At 43.8% G+C, this 15,724-nt stretch overlaps 1 protein-coding gene across 3 annotated transcripts; it reads right to left on the bottom strand.

The window, feature by feature from the left end:
* Window positions 1-2,467: 2,467 nt before the first annotated feature.
* LOC117047329 lies at window positions 2,468-13,204 on the bottom strand. 3 transcript variants are annotated; one of them, XM_033150361.1, is made up of 3 exons: window positions 12,847-13,204; window positions 5,062-5,125; window positions 2,468-3,697 (listed from the first exon to the last, which is right to left on the bottom strand). In XM_033150361.1, exon 3 carries the CDS (start codon window positions 3,672-3,674, stop codon window positions 2,685-2,687), a length of 990 nt encoding a protein of 329 aa, XP_033006252.1. In that variant the 5' UTR covers window positions 3,675-3,697; window positions 5,062-5,125; window positions 12,847-13,204; the 3' UTR covers window positions 2,468-2,684. The 3 variants fall into 3 exon arrangements, 2 of the variants coding, with proteins under 2 accessions (XP_033006252.1, XP_033006251.1); XM_033150360.1 differs by lacking the exon at window positions 12,847-13,204 and having other exon boundaries at window positions 5,062-5,191; XR_004426672.1 differs by lacking the exons at window positions 2,468-3,697; window positions 12,847-13,204 and adding an exon at window positions 4,922-4,957 and having other exon boundaries at window positions 5,062-5,191.
* Window positions 13,205-15,724: the final 2,520 nt, after the last annotated feature.

The raw sequence follows: 15,724 nt of genomic DNA, 5'->3' as shown, positions 1-15,724 counted from the left end.
CAACTTAAAAGGTGAAACTAATATATAAGATAGACTCATTACATGCAAAGCGAGCTATTACATGCAAAGCGAGCATCACTGAGACCCTCCATAAGGAGGAAAAGCCTCAAAAGGTAATTGCAGAAGAAGTTGGATGTTCCCAAAGTGCTGTATCAAAGCACATTAATGGAAAGTTATGCGGAAGGGGAAAGTGTGGAAGAAAAAGGTGCACAAGCAGCAGGGATGACGGCAGTCTGGAGGCCATTCAAATGTGTTGGGGAGTTTCACAAGGAGTGGACTGAGGCTGGAGTTACTGCATCAAGAGCCACCACACACAGATGGATCCTGGAGATGGGCTTCAAATGTTGTATTCCTCTTGTCAAGCCGCTCCTGAACAACAAACAATCCCTTACCTGGGATACAGAAAAGAAGAACTGGTCTGTTGCTCAGAGATCAACAAGAGCAAAGTAGGTGGACAGTCTGACCCCATATGGGGCTGCTTTATATATTCACATTTACATAAGAAACGTGACATATTCCTAGCCAAACTTTGCTTTTATGCACATTATTGAAATCACATGAAATGGTACGGTTCATGGACCGAGCACCCATCGCAAGAGGAATGTGCAGGGTGTTTTGTTTTGTTTTAATTATTGCTCCGAGTTTATTGATCTGGAATGTTTCAACCATGTAAAAAGCGCAGCTATACATACATGGGTTTTTTATATATATATAAGGTCATGAAGATTATCAAGAATAGAAGTCTGCTAGCCTAACAACCGACTTCGTATTGTTACATTTTTTATGCTAAATATGAAACAGACTATATTATCATTGTTACCATTGTTATTTTATTATTTCCTTTCTCATGTTTCTCAAGGTGATTTACAAATATACAATAAAAACAACAAAAAGTAGTTTTAAAACTACTAAGTATCGACTTTGAAACGGTACAAAATTATCTAAGACAGAGATTTTTTTCATGTAGCTGGAAAAGCTTGTTGCAAGAACAGGTCTGAAATTGTTTCTGGAAAGTAAAGATGGTGAAGGGCAGCCACACTGAAAGACTGCTCTGAGTTACTGTGGAGTGGGCTTCTGATGTTTTCGGCCCTTGGAGGAGAAACCCTCTTGCAGAATGCAAAATGACCTCACAAAATGTAAAAACCAGTTACAGACTTTATGGTATCAAAACCCATGATTAAAATACACAATGAAACGGTCCTATTGAAATATAAACATCTATAATTAAAACACACAATAGAACAATCTTATTAAAACATTGCTGCAATTAGCACAGGAGATGGAGGTGAAGAAATCAGGGACTGCCTGTGCAAACAGGTGTGTCTTCAAAAGCGAGCAGAATGCCAATAAAGAAGGGACCTGTTGCATTTCAGCATTGAGTACATTTCACAACACCAGTGCTACCAGTGAAAAAACTTATTTCCGCATTATCACAAGTCAGTGATCATCAGGCTGGGGCAAAACTAGCTGCATTCCATTTTTAACCAGGCCCTAAACATTTTAAAGAATGTTTCACACATCTGAATCATACAAGCACCAAAGCAAGCCTCTGAAATATCAAAACAATGCACAGAGCATATGTAGAAAATCTGTCCAAAGTCATACAGGTGGGGGAAGCTGTAGTATATGCTGGATGCATCCTTTGAAAGCTCCCTAGCTGCAAGAAACCTGCCTTGATGTTTTTGAAATTTGTTCCTATGCCATTGGCTGAACTGCTGCAATTTTCATGAACATGCTGATTGTCAAACCTATTCGTGCTCAGGTGGGGTTACAGGCTGCTAGGGGAAAGAGATAAAAAAGGTAAAGGGACCCCTGACTATTAGGTCCAGTCGTGTCCGACTCTGGAGTTGCGGTGCTCATCTCGCGTTACTGGCTGAGGGAGCCAGCGTACAGCTTCCAGGTCATGTGGCCAGCATGACAAAGCCACTTCTGGTGAACCAGAGCAGTGCACGGAAATGCCAGTTACCTTCCCGCTGGAGCGGTCCCTATTTATCTACTTGCACTTTGACATGCTTTCAAATTGCTAGGTGGGCAGGAGCTGGGACCGAGCAACGGGAGCTCACCTTGTCGTGGGGATTCGAACCGCCGACCTTCTGATCAGCAAGCCCTAGGCTCTGTGGTTTAACCCACAGCGCCACCCACGCCCCTCAGGGGAAAGAGATGCAAAGCAGCATTAATACTACCCTAGTGGGCAACTATTGGGATTATGATGGGGAAGTGTCTCCTAGTGCGTCCTCTCCTCCTTCCACAAACCTCAGTGTGTTTGTTCCGGTTTTTGAATCTTCTTTTGGAAGCCGAACGTCTGACAGGGCTTCCGTGGCTTCCAATTGGCTGCAGGAGTTTCCTGCAGCCAATCAAGAAGCCACGCTTTGGTTTCCGAACGTTTTGGAATTCAAACGGACTTCCGGAATGGATTCTGTTTGACTTCCAAGGTACGACTGTACTAAAGTGTACCATTTTTAGTAACCTGTCTGGCAGTGCCTTACCTTCTCTCTTTTCCATGGTTTCCTTTGCTTCTTGTGCTGTGTCTTTTCCACTAGTTGCCATTTAAACTTTAAAGCAAAAATAGAGCGCTCAAGGCTTCTAGCTTTGGGGCTGAAAATCTGGTTTTGAAAATAATAGGTTGGTATATTCAGTTGTGTGAGTTGAATTATTCCTTGTTGTGTGATATGGTTTAAAGAAGGCTAATGGTGACTTGAAAGTGTTTCTGCACTACACCGAGAAGTGGTCCATCCATTTGCTGAACCTTCTACCACCTGAAGTTGCGGTGGGTAGTTATTGTACTTTACCAAGTAGTTACTGTATTGATTTCTTTCTCGTCTGATACATATCTTGTCCAGAAGTTCTTTGTTCCGCAGCCCATAAACCACAGGGCTGAAGCTTTGTGCAAATAAGAAAACAACAAAAGCTCCAAATTTTATCTGAACATGTTCTGATCCTTTCCCGATGGCTGTGAAGATTAAGAGTGGAAGAATATGTAAGCTCATTTGTACACCATGAATAATGACTGTTTTTCTGGCCTTCTTATTTGAACAGCTAAAATGACCGCTGAGCTTTCCTTCTCTCCATAGGAGAAAATAACCAGTTACCATGACGGCTGCAAGAAGCAAAATGAGAAGCATTCCGGTTATTTTGGCAAAAACACCACCCAGGATACTTGGGCAAGAGAGCTCTGCTTCATATATGTTCCACGGATCTCCTTCTGAACGTTCCACAATGATCAAGCACGCAGATTTGAGGATTGCTCCGATCCAAACACAAGCTATAGCTTTGCGTTTCACCAAGTGTACAAAGGCCAGGTATCTCAAAGGCCAGCAAACTGCTAAGCAAGTGTTAATTGCCATCAAAGCCAGCGTTCCCAGCACCGTTTCTGCAATTGCTGTTTGTACTCCAAAGGTGATCCAGATCCAGAATCGTTGTACTTTAAATTTTTGTATCGCGTTGGACACCATGCCAGAGCAACAGTATAAAGAGCAACAGAGAAGATGATGGCACAGGAGGAAGTATCTCACTTCCTTCACCATTTTAGAGTTCTGTCTCACAGTCTTGATTATTAATATAGTCAACGCAGTTATGAAAATGAAGTTAGCCAAATAAAGGCCTCCTTTTACAACTACTAGCGTTTGTATTAAATCTGATTTGTTTGCTTGAGTTTCAGTCGTGGACACATTCATAATAGCCAAATGTAGTTATTGCCTGGAAATAAACAAGCGATACATTTATAACAGTACAGTATTATAACAATATATTTCCAGCTATTTTTATGCAGTCTGATGAAGAAACCCAGCCAGATGGGTGGGGTATACATACATACATACATATTTATTTATTTACATTAACAGGATTATAATCAATATGCACTGAAGTTTTGAGCCACTGTGGTGTCATGGTTACATTGCTGGAGTAGAAGAACCTAGAAGACCAGGGTTTAAAACCCAACTCGGCACTAGGGAAGGAGGAGAAATTTTATTCAGGATGCATTTGAAGCTGAAATTTTCCAGTCCACACTTTCTGAAGGAACTAATCCTTTGAAATTTGCACTTATCCGAGTTTTGCAGTGCCATTCTCCAACCAAACCCTGTTTACAAAAATGGCATACATTAGGGGAAGTTTGCCTAAAAATGAAGATACCGGGGGGGGGGGGGAGAACGGCTTGCAAAAACGTGTACATTAGTCAAAACTGTATATTAAAAACGTGTTTGAGGAGAAATTTGCCCTAAAATGTGATGAACTTTAAAGAGGTTTTTAAAAGAAATATATCTCTGAGCCACGAAGCTCATCAGTTGACTTCCTTAGCTAATTTTTCAGAAAGGGCCAATAACCATACTTTCGGTTTCCACTGAACAACTGAATCTTTTTCTCTAGTCTTTATTGAGCATTTGTTCCGATTGGTTTGCAGGGAGGTTATACGACAATGAACTTTCATCCTGATTGGCTTGCCCATCTCCAGCAAATCACCCAGAGATCCTGCATTATCTCCTGCCCATCCCTGGTTTATAACAATAGTCAGCGTGAGAAATGGAGTGGTGTCAGGCAATATTCTCTACTACCCTGATGAATAGCATGTAATCTGAAACTAGGAGGTAGGTGGGTATACCAACTTCCCCAGATAGCACATCTGCTTCTCTTTTACTAGAAAATGGTGAGAATAGCACAATTAAATTAAAACGACAACAACTAGTAGTGTATGAGTGTTCATCATGCTAAATTAAATTGAGTGAAAGCAATGTCATGTCAGAGATTAGAAAATACCATAGCAAATTTATAAATCCCAAGAGTTGGAATACATCACTTATTCAACTTCATATGTCCGATATCTTACCTTTTCATGTCCTCCCTCTCCCAAGAGTAGATTCTAAATTTGAAGATTATGACTTCTCAAGCTACAGTACAACATCCATCTAAGCAGGATGGCATCTTCAAAATGCAGACTCTTCATGGGCCTTGATGTTTAATCCTAGTTTAGATGTTTAGCCGATCTTTAAAACCGTGCTTTAAAACTGTACGCCGATTTCAATAGTTTACACTGACCTAGAAATGCAATGAAAATTTTAGACGTACCTTTGTTTGCTCTGTGCTAGCTCACACTGCTTCTTTTTGTTCCACCGCATCTTACTGAAATGCCCTAGCAGAAAAAGAAGAAGGAAAACTAACGCTGAGGTTATTAATTGTGAAACTAGAGGGAGGAAATAAAACCAAAATCCCCAAAGAAAACCTTCTCGCATCTTCCGCCAGCTATTTTGCATTTTCTTAGCAAGACCAGTCTCTAAATTTCTATTTATTGCCTAGATCAATGCCTACACCATCTACCTCAACCCAAAATGCCCAAAGTTCATGGAAAATTAATTGAATGTCCAAGGGACGTGGGTGGCGCTGTGGGTTAAACCACAGAGCCTAGGGCTTGCCGATCAGAAGGTCGGCGGTTCGAATCCCCGTGACGGGGTGAGCTCACGTTGCTCGGTCCTTGCTCCTGCCAACCTAGCAGTTTGAAAGCACATCAAAGTGCAAGTAGATAAATAGGTACCACTCCAGCGGGAAGGTAAACGGCGTTTCCATGCACAGCTCTGATTCGCCAAAGCGGCTTAGTCATGCTGGCCACATGACCCAGAAGCTGTACGCCAGCTACCTCGGCCAGTAAAGCGAGATGAGTGCCGCAACCCCAGTCGTCTACGAATGGACCTATGGTCAGGGGTCCCTTTACCTTTACCTGATGATGTGTTCATAAAATAGAACGTGAGACTTACTTTAGATTCTGAGCTATGTGGATATAGGAGACTGCCTTATACTGAGCCAGGCCACTGATTTATCCAGCTGCTGGTGCATAGTATGTCTCCAGGGTTCCTGTGAGGGATCTTGCCCAGCCTTCCCTCAAGTTGCTGGGGAATGAACCCATGATTTTCTACATATTTTCTACCATTGGCTCATGGTCTTTCCCTACCTGTGAATTTAGGTGGGTTTTATGTTCTTGAGCCTATGTCAGAAAAGAAGGCATTACCAAAAGCATGCATAATTCACAATCAGGGCCAGCTCATCCATTAGGCAAGGTGAGGCGACTACCTCAGGCAGCAGGATCCACAGGGCCAGCAGATCCCAATGTAAACCTTCATTGCCCTCTTGTTCATGATGTAGATCTTCACACATTCCTTAATCCCTAGTGTGGAGGGAGGCTAAAGTCATTCATAAGTACCCCCAAGCTGTGAACCCCTTTGTACTTCTGGATCCTTTGCTGTTGCCTGAGGCTCAGGCAGCCTTGGAGGCAAGGAGTGCCTTCCATCAGCTTCTGTTGTCTCTATTCCGGTCACCTCTAGGTCATATTATTGCAACATGCTAATCTAAACTCTGAAGACCGAAATCTGCCTCTGAAGACAGTTTGGAAACTTCAGGCGGTGCAGAATTCAGTGGCCAGGTTGCTCACCGGGGCAAGACAATTTGAGCATGTAACACTGATCTTGGTCCAACTGCACTGGTTGCCAATTAGTTTCCAGGCCCAAATCAATGTGCCGCTTTTGACCTATAAAGCCTTAAATGGCTTAGGGCTGCAATACCTCAAGGATCGTCTCTTCCTATATGAAATGACTTTGACTTTGCAATCTGAGGTCCTTCTACATGTGCCTCCCCCACAAGAGGTCCACAGGGTGACAACACAAGAATGGGACTTTTCTGTGGTGGCTCCCTGCTTATGAAATGCATTCCCCAGGGAGGCTCGCCTGGCACCTTCCTTCCGTATCTTCAGGCATCAGGCAGAAACATTCCTCTTCTCCCAGGCCTTTGGCTACTTATACAATCTAAAGGTAAAGGGACCCCTGACCACCAGGTCCGGTCGTGTCCGACTCTGGGGTTGCGGTGCTCATCTCGCTCTATAGGCCGAGGGAGCCGGTGTTTGTCCGCAGACAGTTTCCGGGTCATGTGGCCAGCATGACTAAGCCGTTTCTGGCGAACCAGAGCAGTGCACGGAAACGCCGTTTACCTTCCCGCCAGAGCGGTACCTATTTATCTACTTGCACTTTGACGTACTTTCGAACTGCTAGGTGGGCAGGAGCTGGGACCGAGCAACGGGAGCTCACCCCGTGGCAGGGATTAGAACCGCCAACCTTCTGATCAGCAAGCCCTAGCCTCTGTGGTTTAACCCACAGCGCCTTTTAAACTGGAGGGGAGAGGGAAACTATTGTTTTTGTTTGTTATTATGGTACGTATTTTTGTGTTTTTATATTGTAAACCACCCTGTGATCTTTGGATGAAGGGCAATTAATGATGATGATGAATCCATATCTGAAATGTGTTCTATATTCAGTTATCCAGTTTCTTCTCCCCCTCTTTTTAATAACAGTGCTCCTACGGTTTTACCAGCAGAATTAAAGGAAAACAAGGCAGCAGTTCAACAGGTGACACTTTCATCCTGTTTGCATTTTCATTATTGGGAATCTGCTAGGTGGTGGGGAGAGAGAATCCTTACCCTATGGAATTTCTGCCCATCACAAAAAGCTTTTAAAGGCTCAGCTCACGGAAGAAGACAGCCCTTATTCACATTATAGTTCTGGCCTATATACTTGCAGCTTCTTTACATTTAACCCACTCTTGGTCTGAAGGAGTTAAATAAATTACTCCTTCACGGTTCAAAGCAATTTTCATGAATTCTGCAGCAACCTGCTGTTCCCGTTGATAAGGAGTAAGATTTGCAATTAGTAGCTTTCCACCTATCAATGTCAAAGGCTGGAGGGCACTGAAGAGCATTGTCTCAGCACCATGCAATTAGTTTCTCCCAACATCTGTCAAGCTCTTGCCTGGTCAAAAGAGAACCAAGCTTTTGTTGTAGGAACAGCCACTAGTAATACGACAGGTAGTGATGAATAAGAAGTTCCATTATTTTTCTCATTATGGCAGAAAAATGCAATGGCTTATGCTAAGGATTCCCCATCCCTGACAATTCTATGAATGTTAATTCGTAAATGGAATTTGCACCCTAGCTGAGCCCTGCAAACATGTTTTGACAGCACATGTCCTGATTTTTTGTCATCCACTAGGGGGCAGCAAAGGGCAACTTGTTGCTAGGCAAATTACAGCACTAACCAGGCTGAAGTGGTTTAAAAAGGTGGTTAACATGCCCAATATTTCTCATTTTATACTATTCTTTCAAAGAAGTTCATTTGTTATGCACTTTATTGTGGTTGCAACGAGCATCTGCTTGGATTCAAGACAAAAGATAGCTCTGGTCACCAGACCTGATTCACAAATGCCGCAGATTGCAGGTGGCAGTCCCCTTTTTGAACGCTTACTTATGTTACAAAACTCCCCGAAAGTAGAAAAGCAGCACAACAGGCAAAGAGGTGGGGATCAGAAACTTTCTCCCTGGTGTGCTACTTTTCTGTTTGCAGGGAGGCCTTTAAAAAAAACAACCCACAACCAACCACAAGAACAATACACTGGAGCAGGGGTCAGCAACCTTTCTCAGCCATGGGCCGGGCCACTGTCCCTCAGACCATGTGGTGGGCCGGACTATATTTTGGAAAAAATAAATAATTGTACGAATTCCTATGCCCCACAAATAACCTGGAGATGCATTTTAAATAAAAGCACACATTCTGCTCATGTAAAAACACCAGGCAGGCCCCACAAATAACCCAGAGATGCATTTAAATAAAAGGACACATTCTACTCATGTAAAAACATGCTGATTCTCGGACCGTCCGCGGACCAGATTGAGAAGGTGGTTGTGCTGCATCCGGTCCCCGGGCCTTAGGTTGCCTACCCCTGCTGTGGAGCATTCAAAATGGCACACCTTATCTGCAGTCCAAAACAGCACACCTCATACCTGTTGCATGCATGTAGATGAGATTTCAGCTACAGGGCCCAGGTGTCACAAGGCTGTGAGGGCAGGGGTTGTGCTGCTATGAGATGCAAGGGGAAGGCAAGTGAGGGGACTGCATAAATATCCCTGCCCCCCACACCACCCTGGGGATAAAGCAGGTCTGAGGCAGGAAGCCTGGCTATATGGGCATAGCTTCCTCCGAACAATCTTGAACCCTGATTGTGTCGGGTTCGGAGTCCTTGGCTGCAGAGCTAGGATCCCTACTTCAGAGGTCCTGCTCCATCTTTCATATGATCGGATGGAGGGCAAATGACTGGAGGTGGCCAGTGGGGTGTACCGGTAACTACAGTGGTACCTCTGGTTACATACTTAAATCGTTCCGGAGGTCCGTTCTTAACCTGAAACTGTTCTTAACCCGAAGCACCACTTTAGCTAATGGGACCTCCCACTGCTGCTGCGCCGCCAGAGCACAATTTCTGTTCTTATCCTGAAGCAAAGTTCTTAACTTGAAGCGTTATTTCTGGGTTAGCGGAGTATATAACCTGAAGCGTATGTAACCCGAGGTACCATTGTACTGATCACTCTGCTTGGAAGCTTAATATAGTGGAAGCCAAGGCCTCCTCCGTTGAATGTACATTTCCTGTTTCCTATCGGGCACTTGATCTTGGCAATAGCAGGCCCTAGCTTGCAAGACAGCAGTTCTGCTAGCCAGACTGCCGGCGTGTTCCTGGAGACAAAAATATATGCAGAGCCAGCTCGCCCACAAAGGCAGGCTAGACAGCAGAAATTAAAGCGCCCCTGCAGTGCTGGAAGCAGCACGTAAACCTATATTGTTTCTGGAATGCCCTGTGAATTGAGAATGTGTCCCATAACCTTAATAAGCACCAGACCAAGACAAATCACTGACTGAGGCAAAGGGCAAGATTGTGGGTCGCTGGTAGTGCGCTGCCTTGGACTGCAAGCCCCCGATGCAGTGCAAAGTCCACTTTATGACAATACTGAACATAAGGAATTTCTGGTGTCTTGAGCCCTGCCTGTCTTAGCCCTTAACCCTTGCCCTAGAGGGAGAAAGCAAGCCTGTGGCCTAACTTGGCTTTTTCTGCCAGCATTACTGTCAAGCGATGGCTACAATCCTCTGCATGCTTAATTTGGATTCAGTCATGGTGGGATTTACTTTCAAGTAATAAGTAGGATCATCTGCTTCTGCGTGTTTAGAATTGAGAGCTGGGTTTGTCCTGGAATCTTAACCTTCTATTTCCAGCCATGATTGCTGTGTGTTTTTTTTTTTTTTTTACAAACTTCTCCGTTGAAATATTATTTTCTCAAGTAAGTACGCACAGGATCAGAGTTTTTCTTCTTCTTTTCTATAGATGATATAGAGGTCAGCTTCAGTCCAGTTGCTCTTTTTCTGTGGATTTGCAAAAATATCAACTCGCATCAACTTCAGTACATTAAAAGAGGTTGCAATATCTGGCTCTGAGAACTTCCTGAAGAATGGCATGCTTCTAGTAAAGATGACAACTCAATTACGGGTCCTTTTTAAAATTAACAGAACCTGTGCGCGCGCAATACAGTAGTAACATGGATGTGGAAAAACACACACCACTACCAGGGATTTAAAAAATAAAATCTGAATCTTTTGCGTTTATTTGACATTACAAAAATCAAATCTGAATAACACAAATTCAGACAACTATAGAGATATGAAATATGGGTTTAGTTTGTATTGGGGGGGGGGGACCACACTGTAAATTTGGAGATCTATTGCAAAATGGAGTTCGCTACAAAATGCCACCGAAACTGGAATCTGTGGGCATTTTTCTTAGTACACTGCCTCAAATCGGGCTTCAGGATTGCTGTTATACAAACTGGTATGTTTCTCCTGGAGACAGGTGTGAGTAACTGATGGATTTTATAAAAACTGGGGGATCAGTTGTTATTTGTTTCTTTGTCCAGCAGCCTTTAGGTATCGTCCTTTTATCTGCAGGGCACTTAGTAAAGTCTAACCCAAGTGAGTCTACAATCTCCTTCTCCATTCTGTCTTGGGGCTCTGGCTAAATGCAGACTTTGTGGTTTCAACCGCCCAACAAAGACTTCTGTGAGCTCCAAAGCTTGCGCACTATTTTGCGAAACATTGGCTAGTATTTCTGACCATTAGTTTTGCCTACCCCCCCCCCCCATGGACCAACATAGGTATCCATTGTCAACTTGATGTATTTTTCATCTAAGTCCTAAATAAACTATTTTTTGATAAATTGGCAAGGATTGGCAATGCTCTGCCTCCATGGTTGGAGGCAGTGTGGTTCTGAGTACCAGCTGCTGGAAACTGCATGAGGTGAGAGTGCCCTTGTGCTTGCAGGTCCTGCTTGCAGGTTTCCCACATGCATCTGAGATAGGGCATTGGCCTGATCCAGCACACTCTTCTTATGTTCTTATGACATGCCTAAAAGAATGTTGATGTATCTAAAATGCTTCTGACATACCTAAAGCACATGAATCAAAATCATCAGATAAGAGATAAAGGTAAAGGTAAAGGGACCCCTGACCACTAGTTCCAGTGGTGTCCGACTCTGGGGTTGCGGCGCTCATCTCGCGTTAGTGGCCAAGGGAGCCGACGTACAACTTCTGGGTCATGTGGCCAGCATGACTAAGCTGCTTCTGGCGAACCAGAGCAGCGCACGGAAATGCCGTTTACCTTCCCGCTGGAGCGGTACCTATTTATCTACTTGTACTTTGACGTGCTTTTGAACTGCTAGGTTGGCAAGAGCAGGGCTGATGGACCACTTCCTGTAGGTTAACCAGCTGGGTGTGGTCTGTGGTCACCCCTGCTCTAAAGTGGGTTCAGCATGACAGTTTTCTGACTTACTCACATAGATAGAACTACAGAAAGAAAGGTAAAATTAAAAAAACAACATATGAACAAAAAAAAATCTTTTTTTAAAAGCCCTGAAAGAAGGCCCTAGACTGCTCTTAGGAATGGCTTTGGTTGATCTAAGGAACAGCTATGGTTTTAGATCAGTTCAGCCAACAAATTCATGGATAAATTATGTGACTGCCTATGAATAACGATTAGACACGAACAAGATTTGAGCTGAATGAAAAATATAATTTCCCACCGCATGATTGCAGAGAAAAGTCCCAAACTGTCACACACATCAGGCTGCAAAAATTTGAATTATTCAAACAGAAAGGACAATGAAAACAGAAATAATAAACTTTTATATTTGCATGTATACTGGTACCTGGGCAAAGATGCAACTGACAATTAAAAACCTAACTAAAACATGTCCATTTGCATACAAAATACCTTTAAATGAAAAATATCTTATGACTTCTTACTTGGCATACATGAAAACTTTTAACGTTACTGGAATAAATGAGCAATTACACACATAACTTAGCAAATTGGAGAAGCAATACACCATGCACTGGGGTGTGTGTGTGTGTGTGTGTGTGTGTGTGTGTGTGTGTGTGTGTGTTCTGCACATGACATTGAATTTAAAACTCTTTCAATATTTTTTTTGTAATTTCCCCCCCTATTTAAAGGCCCCTCATAATCTGAGACCTTAAACTACAGCTTACTTAGCTTGTGTGCAAATCCAGCACTGTGAAGATTCTTGTGGCACTATAAAGATGAAAAAGCTTATGACATAGCTTTCACGTTACTCTACTTAACCAGATGCATTATTATTATTTTCTGTTTCTTTTCTGCAACAGACAAGACAGCACAATCCTACCTACGCATAACTACTCAGAAGTAGGCTGGGCCCTACTGGGTTTATTTTGCATTGATAATGTTCCTGTTTCCTAGTGAAAATAGACCTTACACAACTCCCCCCCCCCGCTTTTTTTTAAAGAAACCCACACCAAGATTAAAATGTTTTAAGTTTTTAAGAAAACTATTTACACCTTGCTCAAACATGCAGAAGCGGCTGTTTCAGGCATAACCTGTACCGTCTCTTCAGTTTCCTCAACAGACCTAGAAATATTTAGGCAGCAGTTCATAACTGCTTGAGCAATAAGTGGGTTTTCCTACTTACCATCTGCACTTCATCCCACTACCAGCACTGGTAGAAGGACACTCACCGTAGGAAGGGAGAAGAGAGCTCTGCTTTCCACCTGCATTAGAAGATCTTCCCTCTCTCCATTTCTTTATCAGAAAAGATTAATCCTTGGGCAAACGGAGTATCTTTACTGCCCCCATACTTAACAGCTGGCCTCTTCTGCCTCTCTCAAGTAGTACAGATGCTCTGGCAGACCAGGGAAATTAAGAAGCGACAGCAGTACCGCCCCCTCTGGGATTCTGTATTCATGCTAATCAAGAATAAAGGAAAACACAGCCCTTTCCTGTTGACTTCCTTTCAATCTTTTACAATAGAAAACGCTACAAAAGGTAAAATGCATTGATATGCACCATTAACACGTTGCACATTTGCACAATGTCTGCTGGAACAGTGATGCCATTGAGTGCAAATGCCATCCGTTGCTGCATCACGGTCTTCTCTGTGCTCCTCCTCCAAGTCTTTCCAGCCCTCTTCTCCAGTCCCCTGTTGCCTCTTGGTTATTATCTGCTTGGTTTGCAGTAGGGATCGGGTAGGGTTGCCATATTTCAAAAAGTAAAAACCAGGACCAAAAACACACAAAAAAGGCGATCATTCAACAGTAGCCGTGGTGGACGGGAAAGCACTTAAAATGAGGAGTGTGTGCCTTGTTGCAGGGAAAAAAATATTAGCCTCTTCCAAAAGTGCAGCCCCTTCAATGTCCTTTAATTTGTCTCCTGCTAAATCCTTCTTTTTCCACTTATATTTTGGAAATGTACATCTAGGTTGTTTTTCCTTTAATTTTTTTTTGGGGGGGGCCAAGAGAGTGGGGCCCTAAGCTGTAGCTTGCTTAGTTTATACGTAAATCCGGCACTGAGTATATCTCACTCTGATGCTGTTGGGGGGTAACCAGCCTCAACATATCGGAACTGCAAACTGCGTGACGTCAGAGCGGGGATCCCTCTGTTCCATCCAATGGCGAGTCGCGCGGAACAGGGGTGGGAACTTTAGAAAAAAGGCAATTGACCTGCAGCTCCCGGTGAGTCTTGCAGGGTCTGCGCTGCGCTAGTAAGGAGCGCGTGAATTGCGGTTACAGGGCGCCATGGTGTGCAGATCCCTCCGGCGCCCCCCCGCCCCCCGTTTCCCAGAGTAGTCAACCTTTTTTAGGAAAGGTCCAGTGCCTAGAAGGGAGAAATGCAGTGTTTGTTTGCATTGGGATGGTGCCAGCTTTCAGCATAAACTAAGTAAGCTACAGTTTAGGACCACAGGTTAACATAATGGTATTAATAATAGGTTGTTGTTGTTGTTGTTACCTCCTGCAATGCAGGCAAGTGGAGGTGGCCTGTAGAGGATCAAACCCATGATTTTGGTGTCATCAGCACCACAGTCTAACCAGTGGAGCTGGGCAGTCTTATTATAGCTCAATCATAGACAAAATTAAGAATGTTCCTGCCCCTTCAGCCACAGATTCCTATGATGGTCACTATGTAGCATCTTGGTCAATGCTGAGGTTCATGGAGAGGAATTTTGAAGTCGTTTTTATATCTTGCAAACCCCGTTCTGCCGTTATGCCTTGTTCCTGCCCCGCCACTGTTCCACCCATTTTGCCTTTTTCCAGGTCCAAAAGGATCTATGAATTGGCAATTGCTTGAAATGGTCTCCGCCTGTACAGTTTCACAATATGAGTATTTATTGTCATCGCCAGCCCACCTTTTAGAATACAAATCCTTCCCAGGAAAGTAACATTTTTAAATGCATTGAGAAATTCATTTAAAAAAATTAAAAAATTCCTTCCAGTAGCACCTTAGAGACCAATTAAGTTGGAATGCAAGAAGATCAAACCTATCCATTCTCAAGGAAATCGGCCCTGAGTGCTCACTAGAAAGACAGATCCTGAACTTGAGGCTCCAGTACTTTGGCCACCTCATGAGAAGAGAAGACTCCCTGGAAAAGACCCTGATGTTGGGAAAGATGGAGGGCACAAGGAGAAGGGGACGACAGAGGATGAGATGGTTGGACAGTGTTCTCGAAGCTACTAACATGAGTTTAGCCAAACTGCGAGAGGCAGTGAAGGATAGGCGTGCCTGGCGTGCTCTGGTCCATGGGGTCACGAAGAGTCGGACACGAATGAATGACTGAACAACAATAACAACAAGTTTGTTCTTGGTATGAGCTTTCGTGTGCATGCACACTTCTTCAGATACACTGAAAAAGAAGTCACCAGACTTGAATGCAGACTTGATAAAGACTTGAAGGCAGGAAAGTGGAAAACGAAGGGTTAAATGCTGCTGGGCAAAACAGCAGCTAAGGAACAAAACATCTGAGCAGGGAGAAGCCACAGCAAGGAGACCCGGTGGTTTTTAACACAGCAAAAGGCAGGGAGGGGCTGAACAACACTAATTGCTATTGGCAGGTAAAAAGACGCTGTGAAACACCAACCCAGGAGATGCTTTTGCTAGCGGTAGAAAAGCAGGGATTTTAAACAGCTCAGAAAAAGGGGGACAGAGGGAAACACCAACCCCAGAGCAGTAAAGTAACTTTAAAAGGGGGGAACCAGAGGAGTCGGGGCAGACAACACAACTCCAGGAACAGGCAAGCTCTCCAAACGTGTTAATGTTCCCAGAACAGCACTAACGGCGACAGGAAAATTGCAGTGGGAGGAAGAAAACAGTGGGGGGGGGGGAACCAAGCCTCCGCTTAAATGATAGAGAGAAACTAGCTGCAGGAGGGACAACCTAAGGAGCAAAGAACGTGTGTTCGCGCGCTGCCCAGGAGGCAGGAGTTGTAAGGGCTAGCGGCAGGGGAGAAAGGCAGTCGGTGGGATTAGGAAATCAGGAGGAAAGAGAGTAGCAGCATGAAGCCTGTTTGCGTTTCCATG

Source organism: Lacerta agilis, chromosome 5, assembly GCF_009819535.1.
Source record: "Lacerta agilis isolate rLacAgi1 chromosome 5, rLacAgi1.pri, whole genome shotgun sequence".
Classification (NCBI taxonomy): domain Eukaryota; kingdom Metazoa; phylum Chordata; class Lepidosauria; order Squamata; family Lacertidae; genus Lacerta; species Lacerta agilis.
This window is presented reverse-complemented; position numbering and strand designations above follow the sequence as displayed.